The following is a 27,447-nucleotide window of genomic DNA, read 5'->3' on the forward strand; positions in this document are numbered from 1 at the left end:
ACTGTCAAATGCTTTGGCAGCGTCTAAGGATAGAATGACCCTACCCTACCTCCATGGTTATCCACTGGGGTTTGAATATTTAGAAAAAGGCGTCGGATGTTGTCCGCTGTGGATCTTGTCGGAATAAATCCGGATTGGTCACGATGTACCAGCCTCCCTACAATACCCGCAAGCCTGTTAGCAAGGACCCTCGCCAGCAACTTGATATCGATATTTAGTAGCGATATGGGACAAAAAATCTACTATTTCTAATTGGATTCGACAAGTAATTATTCTAGCTTATGGTTTAAAGAGGTAGATTCCACCCTCTCAAATCAAAGAGCACTCCTCCAGGGCTGTTAGTGCTTCGTGGGCAGTGCATCACCAAGCCTCCATGGCTCAAATCTGCAAGGTCTTCAGCCTATACATTTACCAGATTTTATCAGGTGGATGTAAAAAGACATGAGGATGTCGCCTTTGGGCGCAGTGTGCTGCAGGCAGCAGTATAAGACCTCTGATCTCACGTTGCCCTACTTTGGTTGCCCTACTTTGGTTGAGTCTCCCTCCCCACTATGTAATGAATACTGTGTCCCGTGATGCACTTCAAAGAAAAATAGGATTTTTAAATACAGCTTACCTGTAAAATCCTTTTCTTGAGAGTACATCACGGGACACAGAGTATTCATTACATAGTGGGTTAGACACTGGTTAACCCCAATTAAGGAGAATTCCTCCCCTATATAACCCCTCCCATATGGGGAGGACCTCAGTTTTGTAGCAAAGCAATAGGTAACCACGTAAAACCCATAGAAGGGCGGGAGCTCTGTGTCCCGTGATGTACTCTCAAGAAAAGGATTTTACAGGTAAGCTGTATTTAAAAATCCTATTTTCTTGATCATACATCACAGGACACAGTATTCATTACATAGTGGGATGTCCCAAAGTAATGCTCATTTGAGGGGAGGGAGACACAAATCAGAAAATATAGGAACTAAACTGCAGCCTACAGTACACTGCGCCCGAAGGCGGTATCCTCTTGCCCTCTTACATCCACCTGATAGAATCTGGTGAATGGATGGACTGAAGACCAAGTCGCAGCCTTACAGATCTGAGCCACAGAGGCCTGGTGATGCACTGCCCAAGAAGCACTAACAGCCCTAGTTGAGTGCGCTTTCACATGAAAAGGAGGAGTCTTCCTCTTTATATCATAAGCCTGAAAAATAACCCGTCTAATCCATCTAGAAAGAGTGGATTTCGACACTGCTTGGCCTTTCTTATGGCCATCTGGCAGAATGAACAAACAATCAGTCTTCCGTATCTGAGCGGTTGCCTGCAGATAGACACTGACTGCTCTAACCACATCAAGAGTGTGCAAAGATTCTTCCTCCGCGGACTGCGGATCTGGAAAAAAGGATGGTAGGATTACATCTTGATTCAAATGGAATCCTGAAACCACCTTAGGTAAGAAGGAACGATTAGGACGCATTACAATCCTGTCCTTGTGAATAATTAAATATGGCTCTTTACAAGAAAAAGCTGCCAATTCTGATACTCTCCTAGCAGAGGATATGGCTATCAGGAAGACTAATTTTTTAGTCAAAAGCACGAAAGGAGCCAGGTGCAGTGGCTCAAAGGGTTGTCCCTGTAAAGCCGACAACACCAAATTCAAATCCCATGGGCATACTGGAGGTTTGACTGGCGGATTCAACTGTAGTGCCCCCTGAATAAAGACCCGGGAATGTGAAGCAATTGGCTCCTGAAAAAATACAGACAAAGACGAAATTTGGACTTTGATAGTGCTCAAAGCCTCATTTCTGGGCCTGACTGAAGAAAGGTCAAGATTCTGCTAATCATATACCTTCTAGGATGCCATCCCCTGGGTTCACACCAGGAAACATATGCCTTCCAGATTTTGTAGTAAATAAGCCTGGAGGCCAGCTTTCTGGTATTGACCAGAGTGGAAAGGACTGACTCTGAGAGCCCACAGTCTTTTTTATGTGGGTTTCAGCAGCCAAGCCATCAAATTTAGACTTCGTAAAGCAGGGTGGCAAATAGGACCCTGTGTGAGCAGATCTGGCCGGAATGGGAGGACCCAAGGCCTGCCCACTGCCATCTTTATGATGTCTGCATACCAAGGTCATCTGGGCCAAGCTGGGGCTACTAAAAGGACTGACTTTGCTTCCCTTTTGACCCTTCCCAGGGACCGCGGAAGAAGTGGGTTCGGAGGGAAGGCATACATTAGATGTACTGATCCCATGGGATTGTCGGAGCATCTGACCCCTGAGCAAGTACATCCCTTGTTCTGGACACAAATTTGTCCAGCTTCCTGTTGAATCTGGACGCAAATAGATCCACATCTGGTGTTCCCCACCTTTGACACATGGTTTGGAATATGTCGGGGTGTAGGGACCATTCTCCTGGGCATAATTGCCAGCAGCTTAAGAAATCCGCTTGCCAATTTTCCACTCCTGGGATGAATACCGCAGACAGGCAGGGAACCTGGCTTTCTGCCCATGCAAGAATGCGATTCACCTCCCTTTGGGCATCCAGACTTCTGATGCCTCCTTGGTGATTGATGTAAGCCACAGCCGTGGCATTGTTGGATTGTATGCGAATAGGATGTCCCTGTAGCCTGTAAGACCAGTCCATGAGGGCCAAGTAAATTGCCCGAATTTCTAGAATATTGATGGTGCAAGTGTCTCTCGGTTGCAGACCATCTTCCCTGCGTGCATGTTTCTTCCGGAACTGCTCCCCAGCCTGTCAGACTGGCATCTGTAGTTACGATCTTCCATTGTAGTGGAAGAAAGGCTTTGCCTTGCAAAAGATTTTTGGTTCGTAACCACCAATTGAGGATTTTGCGTTTCCTTGGGGATAGGCACATTGGAAGATCCAAGGCATGAGTCTTTTTGTTCCAAGCTGCGAGAATGCTTCTCTGCAAGGGCCTTGAGTAAAACTGGGCAAATGGAACAGCCTCGAAAGTGGCAACCATCTTTCCTAACAGTCTCCTACATAGCCGAATGGATGGACTCTTTTTGCTTAATACTAAGCGGACTAGAGCACTTATGGCCTTGACCTTTGGCTCTGGTAGGAACACCCTGCCTTGAGCGGTGTCTATGATCATGCCTAGATACTCCAACCTTGCTGAAGGTTGCAAAGAAGACTTTTCTAGGTTGATTATCCAGCCTAGTCTTTCCAAATGTCTTACTGTCTTGAAGACAGCGTGGTTCAGGTGTGCCACCGATTGCTGTATGAGTAGCAAATCGTCTAGATAAGCTACCACAGTTATGCCCTGAGCTCTGTAAAAATTTGAGGAGCTGTAGCGAGACCGAAAGGAAGGGCCACAAACTGGAAATGGCGCTGGTCTACCGCAAACCTTAGATATCTTTGGTGAGCGGGAAAAATTGTCACATGAAGATATGCATCCTTGATATCTATTGATGCCATAAACTCTTCCCCCCTGCAGGGTGGAGACCACCGAACGAATTGACTGCATTCGGAAGGATCGAATGTGTAGAAACCCCAGTCCTCATACAACAATTAATCCATTAAAGGATGAATTGGAAAGGAAAAGGCAGTCTGTGGGAGCCTTCTGACCCCCAGGGAAGAAAGAGGATGTAGCGGCCTCAGCAGAGGGCATTTTAAATGTGGAACGCACTAGTTCAGTATAATACTGGACCTGCTTCTTGAGTGCCTGAGAGGAATAAGCTCTCTCCTCTTCCTCTGAATCCTCAGACTGCTCTGGATCCCTATCTCTGGATAGGGATCTCTCCTCATTGTCAGAAGAATCTGAAAGAGAAAGTGCAGCAGAGGGAGGGGTTCTACCCCTTTTTCTGCTATCTTTTAAGGAAGCTGAAATAAAATTCATAATTCTTCCCTCAAAACCCTCCAATGTAGCCCTAAGGGAATCCTCTGTGACATACGCTGGGGCTGTAACATTAGGAGAGGCTGCAAAACCTGACGGGGGCACTGACTCATCCTGTGAGGCTGGCTCCAGTCTTGCAGGGGGGGATGGTAATCTGCAGGCATCTTTAGGACCCCTAGACACAGGCGGTGACATTCTTGTGCCTTTGTTACCTCCCCCCGAGACCCTCTTACGAGGAGACATAGTCCCAAGCTACAAAGCAGAGGTACTAGTACATATCATTGTTGTGCTAAAAGTCTCACAATATACATATATGCTTAATACTGCACAACCTGATGCCGAGTAGATGTCTTAGCTTAGCCTTGATCCGACCACTTTAGGATGCTCACTGCCCACACTCTGTGTCCATCTGTTTACAGAGCTCTGAACGCTCTGGGCTTTTAAATTAGCCACCTGGCGTCTGCACACCTGCAGTGGAGGAAGTGAGCAGATTGGACACCAGCTTCACTGAGTGTGTATCTGAAAGGCACTTAAGTTTGCTCCTTACGCCCTCTAGTGATGGAAATCAGGTAAGACATGCAACTACTCATTGAAGAAAATCCATTTGTGTGTATGTATATATATATATATATATATATATATATATATATATATATATATATATATATATATATAAACTTCTCTTACCTGTCCCCGCCGCAGGAATGAGAGCAGACAGTTTCCAGCCTTCACCCATCATGGCGGGTAGCGTTATGCCAATATGCCAACCTTCAGGGTTTTTTGGGTTCCTACTCAGGGAAACCTCTTACCTGGACCTGTAAAAGACTCTGCCAGAAACTTTCGTGCCACTGTTTTAATAGTACACCAAGTCTGGTTTTCTCATAGCCCAGTCCTCCAAAGAGAGACTTACAGGCAAAACCTTGCTTCTTCGGATGACGAGGCCTGGGTACCATACCATCTTGGGAGTCAAAATATCGGCCCAAGATATGGATCCGGTCAGCATAGCCCTTTAAGCCACCACAGGGACCAAACTGGAGCTTTCTTCACTGCACATGTTTTACGTGACAACCACCTTAGACACTGGTGAAAAAACTGAGGTCCTCCCCGTATGGGAGGGGTTATATAGGGGAGGAATTCTCCTTAATTGGGGTTAACCAGTGTCCAATCACCGATGGTGCCTATCTAACGCACTATGTAATGAATACTCTGTGTCCCGTGATGTATGATCAAGAAAGGATTTTACAGGTAAGCTGTTATAAAAATCCTATTTTTATAGAACTGATCGCTGTATAAATATCAGTGGTCCCAAAAATGTGTTAAAAGTGTCCGATCTGTCCACCACAATATTGCAGTACTGCTAAAATTGCTGACCACTGCCATTACTAGTAAAAAAAAAAAAAAATAATAAAAATGCCATAAACCTATCCCATAGTTTGTAGACGTTATAACTTTTGCGCAAACCAAGCAATATACACTTATTGTGTTTTTTTTCAAACAAAAATGTGTAGAAGAATATATATTGGCCAAAACTGATGAAGAATTTTGATTTGTGAAAACATTTTTGGGGATATTTATTACAGCAAAAATTAAAAAATATAGTTTTTTTTTTTTTTTTCAAAATTGTCACTTTTTTTGTTTATAGCTCAAAAAATAAAGACCGCAGAGGTGATCAAATACCACCAAAAGAAAGCTCTACTTGTGGGGAAAAAAGGATGTCAATTTTGTTTGGGTACAGTGTCGCACGACCGCGCAATTGTCAGTTAAAGCAACGCAGTGCTTTATGGCCTGGTCATTAAGCAGGCAAATCTTCTGTTCTGTAAGTGGTTAAAGAGACAATGTAAAAAAAATAAATAAGAAAAAAATTAAAATTTTAAAGTGCTCCCTTTCCCTGTGAGCTCACACAGCAAAGAAAACGCACATGTAAGTCACGCCTGCATATGTAAGGTATCGCCAGGATCGTCAGAGCAAGAGCAATAATTCTAGCACTAGACCTCCTCTGTAACCCTAACCTGGTAACCGTTAATTTTTTTTTTTTTTTAAGCCTTGCCTATGGAGATTTTTAGGTACCGTAGTTTGTCGTCATTGCACAAGTGTGTGCAATTTTAAAGCATAACATGTTAGATATCTATTTACTCGGCGTAACATCTTTCACATTATACAAAAAAATTGGGCTAACTTTACTGTTTTTTTTTTTTTTTTTTTTTTTTTTTATTCATGAAAGTGTCTTTTTTCCCAAAAAGCTGCGTTTGAAAGACCGCTGAGCGAATACAGTGTGACATAAAATATTGCAACGATCGCCATTTTATTCTCTGGGTCTCTGCTAAAAATATATATATATGCTTGTGGTATGATGAATTTTGATTGGTGGTATGTGTGTGTCAGGGTAATCTTCAATTTCCATGGAGTACTTGGCATATCACAAATGTTCTACCCACTGCATTATTAACTAAAGTATAACTAAAGGCAAAACGTTTTTTTAGTGGAGAGGGATTAGCGCACCTGTCAGGTTGTATTGCTGTATGTGCCTACGTTAGATGCATCCCTTCTATTTGTCCTGTTTACCATCATCACGGAAAGTAAAAGTGAACGAACACAGTAATAAAGGGGAAATCTTCCAATTGGGACACACTTTCTGGCATCACCTTACTTTGGAAGGATTTCTTCTCACTTCCTGTTTTGTGTATGTGACAGGAAATTAAGGGAAATCTCACCAATCAGACACGGCTTAAAAAAAGAAAAAAAAAAAAGCGACAGGTGTTATAACCCTCCCTTACTCTATCCACTCTACCTTAAAGTGTAGCACCATCAAAAGCTTTCCTATTTCAGTTTTGGATAGAAGGGGAAATATTAGAACCTCTGTCTGGTTTTAGTTGCGCTCTCTGCCCCCATCTCAAAGATAACCCTGCACTTCCTTTCTACACGAGTGAGTGCAAATCTTCCCAAAGTTGGAGGAAATCCCACCTCTGATAGTTGTCACTAGAACAGGTGTCCCCATTGAAAGATATCCCTTCTGCTACCATTTGTTTAATCTGACAACTGTAAAATGTTAGCAAGCTGCTGCTAACAAAGCAAACTGAATATTGGCATGCATTAAAAAGGAGATTAATTCTAGAGATAAATGGTAATTCTCCCACTCTACAAGACTCTGGTCCCGCCACACCTGGAATATGCTGTCCAGTTCTGGGCACCAGTCCTCAGGAAGGATGTACTGGAAATGGGTGAGTACAGAGAAGGGCAACAAAACTAATAAAGGGACTGGAGGATATTAGTTGTGAAGAAAGGTTACGAGCACTGAACTTCTCTCTGGAGAAGAGACGCTTGAGAGTGGATATGATTTCAATTTACAAACACCGTACTGTTGACCCCACAATAGGGATAAAACTTTTCCGCGGAAGGGAGTTTAATAAGACACGTGGCCACTCATTAAAATTAGAAGAAAAGAGGTTTAACCTTAAACTGCGTAGAGGGTTCTTTACTGTAAGAGCAGCAAGGATGTGGAATGCCCTTCCACAGGCGGTGGTTTCAGCGGGGAGCATCTGTAGTTTCAAGAAACTATTAGACAAGCATCTGAAAGACCACAACATACAGGGATTTACAATGTAATACTTACAAAAAATCACACACATAGGATGGACTTGTGTCTTTTTTCAACATCACCTACTATGTAACTATGTAACCTTATAACTGGTCGTGCCACCCTTGGGGGCAACAACTGCAATCTAGCGTTTGCGATAACTGGCACTGAGTCTTTCACTTTGCTGTGGAGCCACATTGGAGTGTTTTCCAGCATTAACGGCCTGTGTAAGGTCATGATACAGCATCTCAATTGGATTTAAGTCCAGGCTTTGACTATGCCACTTCAAAACCTAAATTTTGCTTTGTTTGAATCATTTGGAGGTGGACTTGCTGTTGTGTTTCGGCTCCTTGTCCTGCTGCATAACCCAAGTGCACTTGAGCTTGAGGTCACAAACTGATGGCCGGACATTCTCCTTTAGGATTTCCCTTAGGAACCCTTCCTAATTACATGTACATTACTTATTTCTAATCTGTTCTTACATTTTTTTTAGATTGTGGCATGATGTATGGCTTTTTGTGATCCGTTAGCATGCTTCACTTTGTCAGACAGCTTCTATTTGTGATTTTTTTTTTTTTGATTTAACAGGTCTGGCAGTAATCAGGCCTGGGTGTGGCATGTGAAATTTAACTCAGCTTTCCAAAAAATTGTGGTTAATCACAGCTCATTCAGGATTCAGCATGGGAGGGGGCAATTACTTTTTCACATAGGGCCAGGCAGGTTTGAACCTCTTTTTTGCCTTCATAAATGAAATCATTTAAAACTGCATCTTGGATTTACTCGGGTTATCTTTATGTAATATTAAAATTTGTTTGATTTGAATCATTTAAGTATGAGAAATATGCAAAAAAATAAAAAAAAATCAGATGGGGGCAAATAACTTTTTCACACAAATGTATACACACACACTATATGAATATGTAAAATAAACCAGTCTGATGTAAATAATGTTATGAATATTTATTATTGTTTAAACAACTAACCATGTTTTTATCTAGAGTCTGTAATTATATGTACTTAGGGGAGCCATTGTTGTGTTACACTATGATTTATTATGCTCTGTCTTTAAGCTTTGTTCCCTTCTGTCTAGCTGAACTCTCTCTCCCACCGTAGTTCTGTATATTCCCCTACCCTTCCTCCCTCTGCTTCATTGTACTCAGTATAGCTCATTGCTGTAACATCTTTGCATGTGGCTTACAACACAAACGTTTTTCTACCTATGAAAATCCATCATTAAACGGAACAGTCGAAAGGATCATCGTCTGTCTCCATAGAGTGAGTTTATTCATTGAGTTAAGCTGTCTGAATTGATGCAAGGGATAAATAGATCACCAGGTCATGTAAGCTCTATGTGAAGCTGAAGATAAAGTTTAATGCCTTGTAGTTGAGTCAGAACAGTAGAAAAATGGAGTTCCACAGCCTAATTGCAAGATTTCTGAATGACAGTACTGATACAGACAAGATTTACTGCCCTCATTGCAAGAAAGAATGAGTCAGCAGCACATGGAAGCTTCAGAACCTGAGACCAGACTGCATGGTGTCATATTACAGCACACAGATTCTGCCTGCTTATTACTGAGACATTGTCTGCCTGTGTCCGCATGAGTTACCACAGCTCTGAATGTGAATACACAGCAACTCCAGCAAGACATTGAGCCAACGTACTTACCCAAACGCTCAGTCAAACCCACCTTGAAAGTGATGAAGGATTATGAAGCATTAAGAACTGAATTGTTTAATAGCTTGAAACTATTTTGGGAGAAAATCGTTTCTGAATCTCTAATACAGTGTCTGTTGAATGTGAACTACTGACACTAGAGGGCGCCATTAAACAACTTTTTGCCTCATATGAGCTATATCAGCTTACCAGTGACAAGTTCATTAATGTCTTACAAAATATGAACACAGCAGGTTCACTGGAGGAATTAAATAATTTCACGGCTCTTAATCTAGAAAGAGACAGTTTTATCCAGCAAACCAAATTAAAGGCAGAAGCAAAGTTAGAGCTGCTACAGGACACTGCATCTCACAGATCTGTTTCCACCAGACATTCTAAAATCTTCTAGAAGTCATAGTTCAAAATATTCAACACTCAGTAAGCGACTTATTTGTGCCCACGCGGAAGCCAGCTAGGTGCAGGTCGCATATGCAGAAAAGAGCAGAGTTGGAAGTTCACACAGCACGTCAAAGAGCAACTTTAAAAATCTTAAATGAACAGTGTAAACATGATGCAGCTATGGCAAAGTTAAGGGTCCTAGAGCAAGCTATCAGTGCGGGCGAAGGTGCAAGTGAGAGACCGCATCAACCTAAACATGGCAGATACGGAAGTTCCCCTCAAATGCACTAAAGTCTATGTTCTAAGCCACCGCAGTGTACACTCCATCATCTCCAATGCTCCTGACAACATAGAGCTCACAAAGACTGGTCTCACAAGTTTTTATGACCGACCTGAGAACTACAGAAGTTGGAAATTTGGTTTCAGAACAGCAATCGGTGATCTTGGCATTACAGCTGCTGAAGAATTGGATCTGCTGATTAGATGGCTTGGTCCTCTATCTGCTGCACGTGTTAAGCCATTAAGATCAGTTTTCATGGACAATCCTACAGCAGGCCTCACAGCTGCATGGGAGCGACTAGAGCAATGTTATGGCAGTCCAGAAGCTATAGAAAATGCCTTGTTCATGTGTCTGGAAACTTTCCCAAAGATATCTGGTAAAGACAACAAGGAGTTCCAGAGACTGAGTGACCTTCTCCTTGAGCTTCAGCTAGCCAAGGCAGACCCAAAACTACCCACACTCAGTTACCTCGACACTGCAAGAGGGATAAACCCAATCGTCTCCAAGCTCCCTTATGGTTTACAAGAGAAATGATCTGCACTAGGGTCATCATACAAAAAGAGAACAAGGTTTCCTTGCCTCCATTCTCTCTCTTCTGCGAATTCATCAGAAAAATTGGAGAGACCAAGAATGATCCAAGTTTTTCCTACGGGGAGTACAGTTTCTTCTCACCCTTTCCAAAGAGTACCAGTCTTCAGGGCAACCATAGAAGCCGTAGAGGCCCAGTATCCGTGAAAAAGACTGACATCCTTCCCACTCCTACCACAGTTGTGGCCACGGACAGACAGAGTAGGAAGATTGAAAACCCAAACAGAGAGTGTCCCATTCACATGAAGCCACACCCCCTCAAAAAAAGCCTAGCTCTGCACAACCTGCTAACTCTCCTCCCAGGTCAAGGCATGGCGGGGAGAATACAGACCAAGTGCCTAATTCTACCATAATTTCTTCATCCTGCACTGAAGTTTGTGGAGAAAACCGCTGTGATAAGTCCTGTGCTTGATGAACATATACCACAAGGACCAACCAAAAAAGACTCTAAAGGCCTATGCTATCCTAGATGATCAGAGCAATAGATTGCTTGCGAAATCAGAACTGTTTAATCTATTTGAAATAAAAGGCAAAGCTCATCCTTACACCTTGGGTACCTATAGTGGAACTACAGAGGTTTCTGGAAGAAGGACTCATGGTATCTTCACTCAAAGGTAACTTGCAATTACCCCTACCTACACTTGTTGAGTGCAATCAGATACCTGCTAACATGGAAGAAATCCCTACTCCAGCTGCTGCTTTCCACAACCCTCAACTGAAGGTAATAGCAAATGAGATACCGCCACTTGACAAAGATGCTCAGATCCTTCTTCTGTTAGGAAGAGACCACCTAAGAGTTCACAAGGTACACAGACAAGTCGGTGGGCCCCCAGATGCCCCATTTCCCCAGCACATGGATCTAGGATGGGTCCTCATAGGCAATGTCTGTATAGGCAAAATGAGACCTACCAACATTTCATCATTCAAGACAAATGTTCTGCCAAATGGCCGAAACACTTGCTTTGAGCCATGCCCACATCACTACTGGGTGAAAGAGAAGATAGCCAGCCACGGATGGCAACATGGTATCTCAGGTAACACAAGCCCTTTCTCCTGCCACGGTGAAGACTTGGGCTCTACAGTGTTTAATGCAACCAGAGAAGATGACATACTGGCTCCTTCGATGAAAGATAAAGAATTCATCAATGTAATGGATAATGAGTTCTTTCAAGACGACTCCAATAACTGGGTAGCACCCATACCTTTTCGTCTCTCAAGAGAGATTGTCCAATAACTTGCAGCAGGCCATCAGTAGATTCTCCTCCTTAAAGCGAAACTTAGAGGGAGTCCCGCGAATTTTTTTTTTTTTTTAAAGTCAGCAGCTACAAATACTGCAGCTGCTGACTTTTAAAATATGGACACTTACATGTCACAGGGTCCAGTGATGTTGGCACCCCAGGCCGAACAGTCCCTTGGTCCTCGGATGCTGCCACTGCCATCTTCGGTATGGTGATCAGGAAATGAAGCCTTGCGGCTTCACTTCCCGGTTCCCTACTGCGCATGCGCAAGGTGCGCAGTGCACTCTGGTCCGTGCTGTGCCTTGGACCTGTGTGTGTCCCAGCAGACAGCGCGGCGGGACGGGAGGAGGCAGACTCCCGTGGGATTCTATGCCCGGAAGTGGGTGAAAATACCTGTCTTAGACAGGTATCTGCACCCCCCTGAAAGGTGCCAAATGTGGCACCGGAGGGGGGGAGGGTTCCGAAAAGCGGAGGTTCAATTTTTGTGTGAACCTCCGCTTTAAGCAGGAAACCAGAGATGCAAAGGCATTTTGTGGACGTTATGCAAAATATATTTGACAGAGATCATGCAGAGCCCGCACCCCCACTAAAGGAGGGAGAAGAATGCTGGTACCTTCCATCCTTTGGCGTGTATCGCCTACGAAAACCAGACCAAATCAGAGTTGTCTTTGATTCCAAACATGCTCCTTACAGGGCCTAAGTTGAACAACAGTCTAATAGGAGTCTTGATTCGCTTCAGACCAGAGCCTGTAGCAGTAATGGCCGACATTCAACAGATGTTTCACTGCTTCATTGTCAGAGAAGACAACAGAAACTACCTCCAGGTTTCTATGGCACCAAGACAATGACATCAACAAGGAAGTTTATAGACTGTCGAATGAAGGTACAGTCCTTCCCCTGCAGTGGCAACTTATGGACGAAGGAGAACAGCTCAGACTTGAGAAGAAGCATATGGATCTGATGCCCCTCAGTTTGTTGAAAGAAACTTCTATGTTAACGACGCACTCAAGTCTTTTCCAACCACTAAAGAAGTGATTGATCTCCTCACCACAACAAAGGAGATGCTGTCTTTAGCAAACCTTAGACTGCACAAGATTATATCCAACAGCCAAGAACTTATGAATGCCTTTCACTCTGAGGACTATGCCACTAGTCTAAAAACCTTGATTTGGGTACAGATGTGCCTCCTGTACAGCAAAGTCTGGGTTTGCTGTGGAACATCAAACAAGACGCATTCACCTTCCAAGTGTCAACTTGTCACAAACCCTTCACTAAGAGAGGAGTCCTGTCGGTGGTGAATAGCATTTATGACCCACTGGGTTTCCTTGCTCCAGTTACCATTCAAGGTAAGATTCTACTAAGACAGTTATCTACTGAGAACATAGACTGGGATACTCCCTTACTAGGGATGAGCCGAACACCCCCCTGTTTGGTTCGCACCAGAACATGCGAACAGGAAAAAAAATTTGTTCGAACACGCAAACACCGTTAAAGTCTATGGGACTCGAACATGAATAATCAAAAGTGCTAATTTTAAAGGCTTATATGCACGTTATTGTCATAAAGTGTTTGGGGACCTGGGTTCTTCCCCAGGGGACATGTATCAATGCAAAAAAAAGTTTTAAAACCGGCTGTTTTTTCGGGAGCAGTGATTTTAATAATGCTTAAAGTGAAACAATAAAAGTGTAATATTCCTTTAAATTTCATACCTGGGGGGTGTCTATAGTATGCCTGTAAAGGGGCGCATGTTTCCCGTGTTTAGAACAGTCTGACAGCAAAATGACATTTCAAAAGGAAAAAAAGTCATTTAAAACTACTTGCGGCTATTAATGAATTGTCGGTCCGACAATACACATAAAAGTTCATTGATAAAAAAAAGGCATGGGATTTCCCCACAGGGGAACCTCGAACCAAAATAAAAAATGGTGTGGGGGTCCCCCTAAATTCCATACCAGGCCCTTCAGGTCTGGTATGGATATTAAGGGGAACCCTGCGCCAAAATTTAAAAAAAGATGGTGTGAACCCTCTACGTACGGACAAGGGCCTCATCCCCACAACCCTTGGCCGGTGGTTGTGGGGGTCTGCGGGCGGAGGGCTTATCGGAATCTGGAAGCCCCCTTTAACAAGGGGACCCCCAGATCCCACCCCCCCTACAAAAGTACCCCTACCATTTCACAAAAAAAGTGTCAAAAATGTTAAGAATGATGAGACTTTCCTTCCTTACTTCTAATCGGGTGACCCCCCCCCCCCTCTGACATCACAGGGAAACCCATAGGGAAGTCCCCGTGCGTCAGAGGGGGTGGGGTCACCGGGTGGCCCCGCCCTCTGTTATTTAAGAAGTATCAGAAGAAGAGAAGCGTCACACAGCAGGAGCCTCCCATGGATGCGGAGCGGTCCAAGAACCAAGCTGGGAAGAGGATGCCGTGGAGGAAGATACCAGGCAAGAACACCGGAGCAAGAAGCAGAGTATCGGAGGAAGAACCAGAGGAAGAAGAAGATGAAGGAAGGAAGGAAGAAGACCCAAAGAAGATGGAAAGAAGAAGGCTTTAAATAAAGGAATTGTCAAAAACTGTCTCTTGTCATTCTTAACATTTTTGACACCTTTTTTTGTGAAATGGTAGGGGTACTTTTGTACCCATTACCATTTCATACAGGGGGGGCGGGATCTGGGGGTCCCCTTGTTAAAGGGGGCTTCCAGATTCCGATAGGCCCTTGTCCTCATCAACATGGGGACAAGGTGCTTTGGGGGGCTGCTACCCCAAAGCACCCTCCAAATGTTGAGGGCATGTGGCCTGGTACAGTTCAGCGGGGAGGCGCTCTCTCATCCACCCCCTCTTTTCCTGCGGCCTGCCAGGTTGCATGCTCGGATAAGGGTCTGGTATGGATTTTTGGGGGGACCCCACGCCATTTTTTAAAAACTTTTGGCGCGGGGTTCCCCTTAAAATCCACACCAGACCTGAAGGGCCTGGTATGGAATTTAGAGGGACCCCCACGCCATTTTTTATTTTATTTTATTTTTTTTTTAATTTTGGTTTGGGGTTCCCCTGTGGGGAAATCCCATGCCGTTTTTATCAATGAACTTTTATGTGTATTGTTGGACCGACAATTCATTAATAGCCGCGAGTAATTTTAAATTACTTTTTTTCCTTTTGAAATGTCATTTTGCTGTCAGACTGTTCTAAACACGGGGGAACATGCGCCCCTTTACAGGCATACTATAGACACCCCCAGGTACGAAATTTAAAGGAATATTACACTTTTATTGTTTCACTTTAAGCATTATTAAAATCACTCCTCCCTAAAAAACGGCCATTTTTAAAACTTTTTTTTTGCATTGATACATGTCCCCTGGGGCAGGACACAGGTCCCCAAACACTTTTTATGACAATACCATGCATATAACCCTTTAAAATTAGCACTTTTGATTTCTCCCATAGACTTTTAAAGGGTGTTCCGCGGCTTTCGAATTTGCAGCGAACACCCCAAATTGTTCGCTGTTCGGCGAACTGGCGAACAGCCGATGTTTGAGTCGAACATGAGTTCGACTCGAAGCTCATCCCTATCCCTTACCTTGTGAGAATCAACACAAGTGGGAATGGTGGAGATATTCTTTGAAGTCACTAGAAAAACTTCAGATCTCCCATTGCTATGTTCCAGGTTCCATTTCACTGTTTACCGGAGAGAAATTCATATTTTCTCCAAAGCATCAGTTGAAGCTATTTGCTACAGTTATGCCCTGTGACGATAACAAAGTTCGGAAGGTAGAAGTCAAGGTAACCAAGGGTGGATCGACACAAGCCTTTACTCAACCAATTACAGAGTTAGTACTCCTCTTGCCAGGTAAGTGACTTATGCAAGGACTAGCCATGCGGTTGGCAAGGCAGGGAGTACATTGCTGTTATCTTCAGGTTCTACTCAGAACTTTGGAATTCTTTGAAGATGTCGGACTACATGTTCTTCAATCCTGTTGGACTTATGTTTATGCTTGCTTGTTGCATGTTTTTCATTACAGGTTTCAGGACATTATTGGACTTATTGAATATATATATATATATATATATATATATATATATATATATATATATATTAATATGTATGTAGTTTATGGTTATGAAATCTAAAGATTCCAGACGGGGAGTGTTGTATTACACTATGTGATTTATTACGCTCTGTGTCTTTAAGCTTTGTTCCCTTCTGTCTAGCTGAACTCTCTCTCCCACCGTAGTTCTGTATATTCCCCTCCCCTTCCTTTCTCTGATTCGTTGTGCTCAGTATACCTCATTGCTGTAACATCTTTACATGTGGCTTACAACACCAACGTTTTTCTACCTATGAAAATCCATCATTAAACGGAACAGTCGAAAGGATCATCGTCTGTCTCCATACAGTGTGTTTATTCATTGAGTTAAGCTGTCTGAATTGATGCAAGGGATAAATAGATCACCAGGTCATGTAAGCTCTATGTGAAGCTGAAGATAAAGTTTTATTGCCTTGTAGTTGAGTCAGAACAGCCATATTTAGCACATAATCCCCAAGTGGAAGCAGCATTTTGATATGTCATATAGGCATGGGCAGGATAAGCATCTGATGATGTAAAACTCAGGATAGGCACCTATGTAGCTAAAAGGACACAGGGTACCTATAGGGCCTATAGGTATCCTGTGTCCTTTTAGCTACATAGGTGCCTATCCTGAGTTTTACATCATCAGAGGCTTATCCTGCCCATTCCCCTATGACGCTGATGGTGTCAAGGAGCAGAAAGATATGGTGATAATCGGCATCTCAACTAATATAGCAGCTGCTTTATAACCACACAGAATTGTAAAATGGATGAAAAAGTGGGTCTAGGCTAAGGAGCAGCTGCTGTATTATTTATAACTGTCTTGAATCTAGGTGCATATTAGGCCTCATTCACACTGGCACTGCCAAACCTGCAGTTATGTCTTTAGGACATTTCCAAATACATATACATGCAGGTAATTATTTTTCAAAGGTGTAATTCAAACTCACCATTTTAGGCGCAGTCAGTTTAGCTGCATAGAGGATCTGATTAGAAAACTTCAATCACGTGTAAATGTAGCTAAATGCCGCTGAACCTACTTTAACATAGGAACATCTTAACACAGGAAAACGTAATCTGAAAGCATAAAAGTTGTTTGTACTTCCCAGATACGTTCTGCATTTATAAAAAGGAAACAAAGGAGTGCCACTGTGAGTGCACCTTGTTTACGAAAAGAAAGGCTTCGATCAGCGTGGTGGATCACACTTGAAGAATGATTTTGGTAAAAGCAGATGATAATAAATCTGTCTCAAATGCTTCTCTTTTTCAAGAGTATGGCACTGTATAGTACTTTAATGAAGAAACAATGGTAAACCAAATATGTGGTCACAAGGCTGTAGAGAGGTATTGTTGAAGTGGTAGTGAGGGTTGGGGGTGGAAGATTTGGGGAGAGGGGTGCACTGTCCAGGGAAGGGTGTTGGGAAGGTATTAAGTGTGTGGTTGGTAAAGGAGTTGGTTGTTTGTATTATTACACCTTATGTTAATAGCATGGGTACTGGAGTTGGGCCATAGGGTAGTACCAGGTATCTGACATAAGCTACGCTATAGGTGTATGGTAAGTCTGACAGATAAAGAGGATGGGAAGGGTTTATCTGGAGTGTTAGAAGGAGTGGAGGAAGAATAGGGAGTGGGGTCAGTAATGTGTTTTGGCACCACTTGGACTAGGGTTTGTAAAGGGTATTGTGTGTGGTGGTTACGAAGAAAAAAGAAGGGTATAGGGAAGGAAAGGGGATAAGGGTAGACCAAATGGTATGTGTATGGGGGTCTGGGAAGGAAACGAATCCACAAGTCATCTTTAAAGGGGTGGAATTAAATCTGTTACCATAAATGTTACTGTACATAACTTTAGTTGAATCTTGTACAGGGTTAGCAGCAATGCAGCAAGTTTGAAGTATAGGTAATACTTTTTCTTGGCTAACTTAAAGTGGTTGTTAAGCCACCATAGTATAAACATACAAAAACAAATGGAAATGCTAGCGCACAGGATGTTTATGTTAGGGACATGCACTAGATGGGAGATGGGTTAAAAGAGTCCATGGCAGGAGAGAGGGGAAAATAAACGTCCATGGAGAAGGAATAAAAAGTCTTGATGATGATGTATAATTCTTGAGTGGGAGACAGGCACTAAGGGTGAAAGCTCTGATACTAGCCAACGAAATGGCCAAATGTGGCGGCGACAACTCCTAGTTAGCCGCTGTGCTGTCAAAACAGCTCAATCTTCCTGTACCTCACTCTATTCTGTTGTCGGTGTTTTGTCCAACCACCAATTCGTCAAAATCTCCAATTACTAAGGTTTAAATAAACCGGAAGCGACATGGTTGGAGTTTCTGATGGGTTGGAGAAATTGACAGAACACTGGCAAATGCTGTGGTGTTCTGGGTTGGCTGGGATGAACCAGCTTGGAGCACATCACCGTCACCACCACATTTGGCCATTTTGTTGGCAAGTATCAGAGCGGAGCAAGAATCTCCGCTCATAATATGCTGTACCGGACTCTATTCGGTTGCCGTTGTTGTGTCCAACCAGCAATTCGTCAAAAACTCCAATTACTGCTACTTTAAAGAAACCGTAAGTTAAGTGGTTGGAGTTTCTGACGGGTTAGAGAATTTGACAAACAATCACCACAATTGTCGCTGCATGGATACATCCCGGACTAGAGGCATTGTGGACTGCACCCGTGGGTTTCCTTCCCCTAGATGAGCTTCTCATCCTTTTACCTGATGTAAGTGTTCATATGTTACTTGCTATTGTACAATTAATATTGCACTTAGAGGCACTTTTCTGTTTTTCCTTTTCATAGTATAAACATACAATCCCCTCTGTTAAATAACATTATGTGCCCCAGTGTCTGTGCTATATAAAAAAAATGACGATTTCTACCTTATATCAGAGTGTCACGTGACTCCTCTGCTCTCTCCTCTCCCAGGCTGACAGCTATAGTGGGAGGGGCCAAGAACTCCCACTGATTTCAGCCAGGGAGGAGAAAGAAGAGAGAGCCAAGCAGTCACCTGAGCGCCAGGAGACGCTATAAAAGGTAGAAATTGGCATCTTTTTTTATACAGCACAGACACTGGGACACAATGTTATTTAACAGAGGGGATGGCATGCTTATACTATAGTTATGATGGCAGCAGGAGGGTAGGCCTGGGGAGTGGACATAGCTGACAGGCAGGGAGGGAAGGAAGGGGGGGAGAGGATGGGGGAGAGCAGAGAAAAGAGCTGCAGATGAAGGAGGCAAGAAAACTGACCACAGTGTCAGCGCTCAGCAGCCATGATAAACCATGGTCAGTTTACAGGGGGGAGGGCAGAACTAGGCAGGATAAGCCAGGGTTTTTAGGTTATACAGTTGACCAAATTACACAGCACAAGCACTGTGAAATGGAGAACAGAGACGCACCGGACCCCTGCTGTCGGCTGCATCCGAATCAAGTGTGAACCCAGCCTTAAAGTAGATTTAAACAGAAACCACTAGCACCTCATATTAACTTTCACAGTACTTCCTGTTATGTGGTGACAACTGAATCCCAATTTTGCTCCTGCATTGTCATCCTGTCACACGTACCCCTAGTTCAAACTACAAGCTGCTGATATTGTGCAGGCATGGTACCGCTGTTGCTATCAGTAGACCAGTCTGGAGGAATTTTGTACAGCTGATGCTGGAGCAAGTGCATGTAGACAGGAAATGGCTGAAAGGGTAGGAGAAAATTAGCAGCAGAGAGATGCCAAAAAGTTTTAAAAAATAACAGTATTGTAAAAATACGTGGCAGTTGTTTATGATCCACAACTCTCATCTATTTAGAGTTTAGGTCTCCATTAAGTCATCCTGTTGCTGTCGCAGGGTCTTCCGCAACTTGCCCCAGTTGGATGTGCTCCAGTACCACCAGACGTTCAGCTCTGTGGAACAGCACAGATGAATGCAATCACTAAGGTTCTGCCTGAAGTCACAAGACTACTTCAAGAGGAGCTGCCCAATGCATTACACCCTGTGGCCGCACAAGCAGGAACTATAGGTAAGTGTAAGATCCTGTATCAAGTATCTTGATATAGCATGAGTTCCCTGATATATCAAGATTAGAGGGGAGCCTTGGCTTTCTACAAGCTCACCTTTAGCCAATCTCCAAATGAGTTTGGAGGACACCAATAATCTAATTATATTATATGCACTCTACTATGTTGGATGTAATAAGTTTCTCTTTTTTATAGAGATCTCAGTAAAGTCTTCCAGTTTTGGCATAACAAGTACATGTCGCCCAACACAGACCTCAGGATCATTTCCTAGTAAACTGAAGACAGAACTAGTAACAGATCCCACAACCATGAGCACCATCAGAAACCAGCTTTTTCAAGGTACTGTCTCATCATGGACTTTGATTGGAATTATTCAATAAGAAAACAGAAAATTGTATCTAACACTTAATGTAATTTTCCTTTGCTGAGGCCAATCCATGGCAGCATACTTATAACGTTGGCCCTATCTCAACCCACAGGACCAGTTTAACACCTTCCTTCCTAGCCTATAGTAAAAAAAAAAATGGCCGGGCAAGGGCACTGTTGTTCTGGGAGGACGTCATATAACGTCCTCCCAGAACACCAGACATGATCATTCGGCTTCTTTCAGGAAGCCACCATCAGTTCCCCTTTGTTCCTTAACATATGACACTGCTGCTGTGTTGCCCATTCGGGCCTGAAAGTGAAGCGACAGCACAGTTAGCAACCATGAACAAATTCACTTAGCAGATGAAGTACTTGGGGACTAGCTGAGTAGGTCCTATGATCAATATATATATCCCCAAGTGCGGTAGTCCAGGAACCAACTCATTGATGTTAAAACTAAAAGCCTTTTATTAAAAAACCATGACATGGTATGGCTGTGCACTAATGATGATGATGATGATAGAATAATAGCCCAACTTGTATGCTTACATGCTCGAGTGGCCCACTTGTGCTGGTGGCAGTGTGCGACAAGCCAAAGGATGGTAAATGTGGCTTAGCCAAAACTGTATGTCCAATGATGAGGCATGCCCATGTATCCACTACAAGGACGTCGCTATACGGTGGAAGCCAAAGCTGTGCAAGCCAGAAGTGGCGCACCAGATGTGACTTCATGAGAGGACCGTAAGACCCGAAACCAAAGCCGCTACGCGGAACAAGCAGAGCGGCTGAGAGTCATGAAGCGCAAGCAAGGGCATGTGTTAGGCCATATCTATGACCAAATCATGACCAGGTCATGGAAACAGCCTAACACATGCCCTTGCTTGCGCTTCATGCCTCCCAGCCTCCTTACTTATTACAGGTAGCGGGTTTGGTTTAGGGTCCTCCGGGCTCTGGCCCACTAGTGAAGTCACATCTGGTGCACCACTTCTGGCTTGCACGGCTCTGGTTTCCACCATGTAGAGACATCCTTTTAGTTCATACATGGGCAGACCACATAGCCTTGCCTTATCAATTGGATACAGGTTCTGCTAAGCCATATTCACCATCCTTTGGCTTGCTGTACAACGCCATCCCTGCCAGCACAAGCGGGCTGCTCAGGCATGTAAGCATACAAGTTGGGCTATTATTCTGTCATCATTACTGCATAGCCATTATGGAACAGATTTATATAGGTTTGCAGCACTTGTGTGACTATTGCTTATCGTGTGTTGTTCTGAAGCCATACAACTTCCTTGATGAACTCTTTTATGTACTGGTTCTAGAATTAACAGCGTTTAGTTTTTACATTAATGAGTTGGTTCATGGACTACTGCACTTGGGGATAAATATATTGAATATGGGAGCCATTGGCTCCCGCTGCTGTCAATCAAATCCAGTGACACGGAGGGCGGGGCCGAGTCCCGTTTTTGTCAATAGATGCAGCAGTGGAATTCGGGATCGAGCCTGCACAGGTGCCCCCAGGGAAAGCAGCTTTCCATTGGGGCACCTGATGAAGAGGAGGATCGGGGCTGCTCTGTGCAAAACTATTGTGAAGTGTAGGCATGTTTCTTATTTTTATTGAAAAAAAAAAAACAAGGGTTTGCAACCCCTTTACCTCATTTGCAGGGTTGCGTCCTTGACATTTTGCCTAGAGTTCGCTTGCATAAGTGGCTGGAGAACTCGGTTAGACACTAAATAACTACTTGCCCATCAAGGGCCATGACTTGCTGGCTCACAGAGTCCTTTGCCCTTAGAGAGGTCTCAGAGGCAATATCCACAGACATGTTAGTCTGGTAATAGGTTTGTGGTGCAGGCACACTGCACAGAAGAGGAAGCAAAGAGATATTGAAGAAAGAGACAGATCAACCGAGAGACAGTGTGGCAGTAAATGCACAACAGAATGAACTCCCAGGAACTAAAAATTGTCCTCCCTTTCAAAAGAACCTAAAGCAGGCCCTTCAGGAACAATGCTAATGTGTCCCCCTTACCCCTCTACAAAAATGCCAATGCTAATACCTCTGGGGGTTTTTTTTGTAAAAATGCTGTGCTAACTGACACACACACAGCGCCCCAGCAAACGGCTTCCTACCAATCTGGTACGCTGTGTCCACACCCGAGATGGCACACGTGAGCCGGGCCACCACATTAAAGATGGGCGCTACAGTGGGCTTCCTCGCACGGCGCATGCGTGGTAGCCTCCCATGATCCACAGTGTGGACTCACGGAACCAGAACGTGCTCGAGCTTGCACCAGTACTCAAGGAAGCGACAGGAGGAGGAGAAAAACAAAAAAATTACCAACGGAAAAAAAAAAAACCATACAGCCTAATCAAGAAAAGAAATACATGCTTTAAGCCCCAGGAGTAATGGGAAGGGAGAGTGAAAGTATAGCATAAAAGAGCTGACCAAAGGCCAAGAAACATGCAGCACAGACGCCAGCATCCAAACTCCAGCTCAGGTGCACCACAGAAGGTTTTGACATCTTTAGTTGGAGAACCCCCAGCCTCAAAAGACCACCAGAAGGGGCTCCCCATCTTGGTGCATTTAGCATCCTAAGATGTGGGACTCCGCCTGGGAGAGACTGAACCCAGGTGGACTCCGAATCAGTCAGCAGGTAGGTACTTATTGCAACATCACGTCCTTGTGGCTCTTGAGGACAAAAAAGAGAATGGGTCAGTCTCTCTTTACTTCCTTTTACAGATTTAAACTGGTCTTTGTGGGTGGAGATTGGGGGGGGGGGGGTGTCGGGGCTATATCATAAGTATACGGCCATGTTGGCTTCAGGAAAACCTATTTTTGCAAGTATGAATTTGGTAAGCTTACACCAGCCAAAATCTGGCTAGGGTAGGAAGGAGTTACAAATTCTAGCTTTTTTATTTCTGTCTGTGACCCCAATGAGAAGAATGTCCCCTACTTTCTTTGACACCAATAAAAGTGGGGGAATGTGGGCAAAACTGAGACAAGAATGCACGGACAGCAATAAAAATGTCCGAAGGTCAAATTTTCTTCATTTGTTACAAATGGGTTTTGTCTGTGCCCTTATTGAAGAAATTTTACATTATTTCCTGTCCTGACAGGAAGTGAGGAGACAAAGACAGCAATACCACAAGTGATGTACTTGCATTTTCTGCATTGTATTGTTTAGTGAATGGTAATTATTTGTTGTGGGTTGTACGGAATGCAAGTATAGGCATTTACACAAAATATTTACCATAAAGGGAAATCTTTGTTAAATCTATAAAAGAGCTGAATAGGTTAAAAGGCAAGGCACAGACGAAACCAGTGAATCTAGCACATTTACAAGCATTCAACCCTAGACTACCTATTTAACCGCTTCCCCTCTGTAGCTATTTTTTTTTATTTTTCACACACCTGTTTTTTCTGCATTTTTGGCTAGAAAATTATTTAAAACCTGCAGAACATGATATACCTTCTGAAAGCAGAAGCCCTGTAGGAAAAAAAAGAAAGTAAATTAATTTTTTTGCACAATATTTGGGCAAGTGGTAATTAAATCTACATTTTCAGAAAAAAAAATACATTACAATTAATTTTAGTACACACAAACACCGTATAGTCCCTGATTTCTTGTACAAAATAAAAGATGAGCTTGTGTGTGAGTGAATAGATGACAGCTCTGAACCACTTCTGCAGAGGGGATTATGGACAGGATGAGCTCAGGTACCACCTAAGGGGGGTGCTGATGGAGGGGGGCAGCAGCTGTGATTCATGTAATTGGATGGCTCTACAGCCACCCAGATCACTTTTACAGTAAACTGAGCCAACTGAATAAAAACAGAAACAAACTCATGGCTGCTACTTCATGAGCTTATTAAATCTCTTTACTCTTTGAAGGTACCGTACACGTCAAAAGAGCTGAACTAGTTAAACATATCACAAAGTATTAGTTTATCCACACAATTATCTAGCTTTGAATCAGGGACTTCAATCAGTGCTGATAGTTAAAGTGGATGTAAACTCGATTCATGAAATTTGAGCTTGGCACATATATCTGCAGTGTTTTGTTTGTAGCTCCTCAGTTCCTCTGTTATCAGCCTGATAACTCCTGACTAGGGATGGGCCGAACACCCCCCCGCTTCGGTTCGCATCCAGAACATGCGAACGGACCGAAAGTTTGCACGAACGTTCAAACACCGTTTAAAGTCTATGGGACACAAACGTGAGAGATCAAAAGTGCAAATTTTAAAGGCGAATATGCAAGTTATTGTCCTAAAAAGGGTTTGGGGACCCGGGTCCTGCCCCAGGGGACATGTATCAATGCAAAAGGGGTCCTGCCCCCAGGCCCTATATACTCTGAACAGCAGTATACAGGCGCTCCAAACAAGACAGGGACTGTAGGTTTGTTCTTAAGTTGAATCTGTTTGTAATTTGGAACAGGTACATTTTTTTAAGTGTAGCTCCAGCCAAAAACATCTATTTTTAAGCCTTTTGGATAACATAGGGAAGGGTTATCATCACCCCTGTAACATTTGTTTTGCTGTCTGTGCCCCTGTTCAGAAGATTTCACCTTACTTTCTGCCCCAATGAAAATTGGATTTAGAAAATTTGGGGTTTTTAGGGAAACAAGGATTGGTGATAATAAAGCATCAGTGGAGACACCTTTTTCCCATATTAACTCTTACAGGAGAGAATTTCCCTTCCTAGGGGTAGATTTCCTCTCACTTGTTGTCTCCCTCCGTTTGTAAGTAGCAGTCGTTTGTAAGTTGGATGTTTGAAAGTAGGGGACTGCCTGTATATACTATACGGTTACCCTATATACTCTGCAGACATTTGGGCCTTAGGTGTTGGTGGTAACAGAACACTGTAAGCCCTCACAGTTACTCTTGGTGGGCACTGGAATGGGCCCTGCTGTGAAATATTATATAAAGAATTGTAATTACATGCCCCTGTTGAACAGGGTCAGAAAAATTGGGCCTTTGGTGGTGTGGTGGTGTTGCGACAACACTGTAAGCCCTCACAGTTACTCTAGTTGAGCGCAGGAACGAGTCCTGCTGCAAAATATTACAGCAAACATTGTAATTACACGCCCCTGTTAAACAGGGGCAGAAAAATTGGGCTTTAGGCACTGGTGGTGGTGCCCAGAACCAAAAATGTTCTTAGAAGCTATCAACATGAACATTGAGGAGGAATAGGATAGTCACTCAGCATAACAGGATAGTCACTCAGCATCAGCATAGGCAGTCTTCAAGGGATCTCACATTCCTAAAAAAATTAATCAGTTACATCAGCATCAGTTGCTTGGTAGCTGGTGATCCAAGACTGATTCATTTTTATGAAGGTGAGACGATCAACCGAGTCTGGACAGACGCACTCTGTGATCGGTTACAAAGCCCCCAGCAGCACTGAATGTGCGTTCAAATAGAACGCTGGATGCAGGACAGGCCAGTAGCTCAATTGCATACTGTGCAAGCTCTGGCCAGTGAGCCATCCTCAAGACCCAGTAACCCAGTGGATTTTCGGTTGGAAAGGTCTCCAAGTCTGATCTTTGCCCCAAGGTATTCCTGCACCATGTAAATCACACTCTGGTTGCTGGAACCAATCAGACCTTGGGGCTGCGGACTAAAAAATCGTCTGAACGCATCGGTCAGATGGCCTCCTTCTGACACTGACCGAAGCCTCAGCATCACCTTATCCAGGAGGACCAGGAAATTGCAACCTCCCAGGCTCTGGATACACATTGCACAAACCTTTCTGCGAGGCCTCCTGAAGAGGTTTCATCCTCTGCTCCTTCTGTGAAGGCTGGATAAGTTCCGCAACCTTACCCTTGTAACGTGGATCAAGAAGGGTTGCCAGCCAGTACTGATCCCTCTCCTTGATAGCACGAATCCGAGTGTCCTTTCGCAGGCTTTGCAGGATCATGGAGGCCATGCAGCGTAGGTTTGCTGAGGCATTCGGTCCGGAGTCCTCTGGGTCACTAAGGACGACATGGTCCACAGCCACCTCCTCCCAGCCACGTACAAGTCCATGGGTTTCTGGGGACTGAAAACGATCCCTTGAAGACTGCTGCTCCACCTCCATGCTGACACAATCCTCCTCCTCTTCCTGTGTGATAGGCGGGCCTGCAGGAATACTGTCTGGATAAAGGAGGCCTTGAGAGGTAAGGAAGTCCTCCTCTTCCTCCCTCTGTTCAGCCTCAAGTGCCCTATCCATTATTCCATGCAGCGTGTGCTCCACCAGGAAGACAAGAGGGACAGTATCACTGATGCATGCACTGTCACTGCTCACCATCCTCGTGGCCTCCTCAAATGGTGACAGGACAGTGCATGCATCCTTGATCATTAGCCACTGGCATGGCAAAAAAAAGCCAAGCTCTCCTGACCCTGTCCTGGTGCCATACTCGCACAGATACTCATTGATGGCCCTCTGCTGCGTGTGCAGCCGCTGCAGCATTGCCAACGTTGAGTTCCTCTTGGTGGGCATGTCACAGATGAGGCGGTTCTTGGGCAGGTTGCATTCCTTTTTGAAGGTCAGCCAGCCGAGCACTGGCATTATATGACCGGCAGAAATGCCCACAGACTTTCCTGGCCTGCCTCAGGAGATCCTGTAAGCCCAGGTACCTGCACAAGAACCACTGCACCGCCAAATTAAGGACGTGAGCCAAACAGGGAACATGGGTCAAGTGCCAGGCGGAGGGCAGGGAGAAGGTTCGTGCCATTGTTGCAAACCACCATTCCTGGCTGAAGCTGGCGTGGCGTCAACCACCTGTGAACCTGCCCCTGTAGAGCTGCCCGAATCTGCCCCAGTGTTGCTCCTGTCCCCTAAGCAGACCAACTCAAGCACCGCATAGCATCTTTTTGCCTGAGTGCTTGCGTAGCCCATAGAACGCCTACAGAGCACCGCTGGTTCCGAGGACAAATCTGCACAAGAAGAGGCCATAGAGGAAGAAGAAGAAGAGGGGGTGGAGGAGAGAGGTGTGGCAGAATCATCACTACCACCATTTTGGAGGCGTGGTGGCAGAACAAGCTACAACATTACTGCACCCTGTTCTGCATCCTTCCCAGCTGCTAGCAGGCTCACCCAGTGAAAGAAAGGTAACATCCCTGTCCATGCCTGCTGGACAATGAGTCAGCGGTAATATGCACCTTACCGCTGACCGCCCTGTCCAACGAGGCGAAGACATTGCCTTCCACATGCCGGTAGCCGGAATGACCTTCTGAGCAAAAAAAAAGGCGTTTGGGAACCTGCCACTGAGGTACTGCACATTCCACAAATTCTCGAAAGGGGGCAGAGTCTACCAGCTGAAAAGGCAGCAGTTGGAGTGCTAGCAATTTAGCCAAACTAGCAATCAGCCGCTGAGCTTTTGGATGACTGGGCCTGAATTTCTTTTGATGGTTTAGCAACTGGGGTAGGGAAATTTGCCTGCAACAATTGGATTTAGGT

The 27,447-nt window shown here is 44.2% G+C and overlaps 1 protein-coding gene across 2 annotated transcripts in view; it reads left to right on the top strand.

Annotated features, from left to right (window-relative positions):
- TRIM65 (tripartite motif containing 65) overlaps window positions 1–27,447 on the top strand; it is an 85,186-nt gene that overhangs the window by 39,694 nt on the left and 18,045 nt on the right. For both annotated transcript variants that reach the window (XM_073608234.1, XM_073608235.1), the window contains 2 exons: window positions 19,476–19,647; window positions 19,841–19,984. In XM_073608234.1, the coding sequence (XP_073464335.1) occupies window positions 19,476–19,647; window positions 19,841–19,984 (316 nt within the window). The remainder of the gene's footprint in view (window positions 1–19,475; window positions 19,648–19,840; window positions 19,985–27,447) is intronic.

Source organism: Aquarana catesbeiana, linkage group LG12 (genome assembly GCF_042186555.1).
Source record: "Aquarana catesbeiana isolate 2022-GZ linkage group LG12, ASM4218655v1, whole genome shotgun sequence".
Taxonomy (NCBI): Eukaryota; Metazoa; Chordata; class Amphibia; order Anura; family Ranidae; genus Aquarana; species Aquarana catesbeiana.